General features: G+C 46.1%; 1 protein-coding gene across 1 annotated transcript in view; it reads left to right on the top strand.

Annotated features, from left to right (window-relative positions):
• Window positions 1–2,500, top strand: part of LOC122248552 (uncharacterized) — a 41,116-nt gene that overhangs the window by 30,527 nt on the left and 8,089 nt on the right. The window contains exons 5-6 of the mRNA XM_043008643.2: window positions 842–947; window positions 1,735–2,500. The exon at window positions 1,735–2,500 is cut by the window's right edge and continues 536 nt beyond it. Coding sequence (XP_042864577.1) covers window positions 842–947; window positions 1,735–2,500 — 872 coding nt within the window. The remainder of the gene's footprint in view (window positions 1–841; window positions 948–1,734) is intronic.

Here is a 2,500-nt window from a genome sequence, read left to right as displayed (position 1 = left end):
GTCTGCAAGCAACGAATGTGAAGAATAGAAATGTATGGATTAGAATGAATATTGCAAGGCATGTAATCAGGGCTTTGGTATTATTATTTCATCAGAATTACATGATTGTAATGAAGGTGTGATATTAAAGTATTCATATTCATTCATATTTTTTTTCTGGTCGTATAGTTTGTTATGATAAATCTTTCCACGATTATGCTGTTTCCAGACGCAAATATTTGGGATTAGAAAGTCTGTTTATACGAATATCACGAGCAATTCTAGTATATAAGAAATTTACGATATCTTTTATATTTCCATACTAATGTATTTATATACTTTTTTCATTCTCGTTTACATCATACTCTTTTTACAGTTCTAAGATATTTTCATGCAATTCAAATAGTGTTCATACTTTTCCTTCAAGATATGAAAGATTTTTTTTGTTTCTTCACAGACATAATAATTTCTTCTACTTTTCCTCTCATTCATCCTTCTTCATTCCTTTCACAATATTTCTTCCCCCTCACTCCATCTTCTTCTTTGTTTATAACCATTTCCTCACTTCCTCGTTCGCTTCATCACTCGCGTTCTGCCACTTGCCTCCGTTCATGTTTCTCTCTCTGGCCTAAAGTCTTTTAATCCTTGACTCACTCCGACGCTCCACGCTCCCCACTCAGCACCCACGTCTATACGTATCCACAGGCTGACGTGTAATCAAGTTTCCTTGCATATCCATTCCTTGAAGGGAAAAAAATATTACGAGGATACGGGAGTACAAATATCCGTTTAGTGTTAAGTGCTTTGTAACTATTTTCCAAGATGAGAAGAGTGAATAAATGACATTTCTCCTGCGCACTAGACCGCGGCAGCACCACAAGCTCCACGCGCATGCGTATTAAGGGCGACCGCGACAAGATGACGATGAGGAGCGAGGCGCTGAGATACTGGCGCTCCATACATAACAAGTGAGTGTTCTCGCCTCTCTCTGTCCCTGACTCTTCTTTTGGGGGGTCTGCCTGTATGTATGTATGTCTGTCTGTCTGTCTGTCTGTCTGTCTGTCTGTCTGTTTCTCTTCTCTCTCTTTCTCTCGTTCCTTCTCTTTTTCTCTCTTTCAGTCTCTGCACTTTTGACACGTCTTCTTGTATGACATTTCCTCCCATGTAGATGCTTGGATCTAAACACAAGAACATGACATTTCTCTCTTGATCTCTTCCTCCCTCCCTCCCCCTCTCTCTCTATCTATTTATCTCTCTCATCCTCATCCGCTCTTTACCTCTGTCCTGTTTGTCTCAGTCTCTCTCTCTCTCTCTCTCTCTCTCTCTCTCTCTCTCTCTCTCTCTCTCTCTCTCTCTCTCTCTCTCTCTCTCTCTCTCTCTCTCTCTCTCTCTCTCTCTCTCTCTCTCTCTCGCTCTCTCGCTCTCCCTCTCTCTCGCTCTCTCCCCTCATCCTTCTCTATCTATCTGTCTATCTATATATCCTCCCAAACTTACCATCATTTCCATTTGTTACAATTCACGTTTGGCAAAACTGCCTTTGATAACATGTGTCCCAGCGTAAGACGTTGTTTCGCTTACCGTCTCTTTATTCATCTCTCTTATTGCCTATTCCGTTTAAATGTCAACATCACACCTGCTACTCCTTCTCCTTTCGAGATTTAGATTTTACGTAATTAACCGTAAACACATTTGAGGACTGCAGTCGGGTTCAGCTTCCGTTGACTGCTGACTGACAGGTTCTCGGTTTGCCTGTAGGTACTCGCTCCTCAATGGGTTCACTCGACAACGACGCAACGCAATGGTGAAGAAGCAGCGCCAGAGAATCAAGGACAGGAACAACATGTCCATCGTCTTCGTCCTCGTGTTCTTGCTGGTGTTCTTGGTGATCCTCATAGCCGAGGTGTTCTTCATCGACGAGCACCGGTCAGGGATGCTCTTCATGGGCAAGCGTCCTCAGGACTTCGACTCCATGGGGGACATCCCGGACTACTTCATGGACGAGAAGAAGCTCGTGGGCCAACTGGAGATCGATACGTACCGGCGGCAGGAGCTGTCCGTGAAGGGCAAGACGGGCAACGACGAGCGCTTCTTCAGGAAGAACGTGGACGAGACGCACCTCATGGCCCGAGTGACGGGGAACCTGGTCAAGTCCGTCCATGGCATCGCCAAGGTGGACTGGCTGAACATGCTGGGGCTGAAGGAGGTGGACTACTTCGGGAACAACAGCACGGCGACGGATGGCCAGTGGGAGCCAGTCTACCACACGAAGCACAAGTTCTTCGTGTATTCCGCCTACTACGACGACCGCAAGGGGAGGATCATCAGAGTCATCGGCGCCACGCAGACCAAGAAGAGCGACCGCGTGTGGTGCAAGTACTGGTACTCCAACTCGAGCACGCTCATCGTTAACGGCGCCATCAAGATCATTCGAGAAAACTGGAATCTGAAGTTCTCGGCGTGTTTCATCGCGTGTCCGCTGACCATCTACAAGAACGGGAAGCAGCCGATCCCGCCCCCCGAG

This window comes from Penaeus japonicus, unplaced genomic scaffold, assembly GCF_977035675.1.
Source record: "Penaeus japonicus unplaced genomic scaffold, GWHDUDI00000001_assembly GWHDUDI00000020, whole genome shotgun sequence".
In the NCBI taxonomy this organism is placed as follows: domain Eukaryota; kingdom Metazoa; phylum Arthropoda; class Malacostraca; order Decapoda; family Penaeidae; genus Penaeus; species Penaeus japonicus.
Note: the sequence above shows the minus strand (reverse complement) of the source record. Positions and strands in the feature narration are given on the sequence as shown.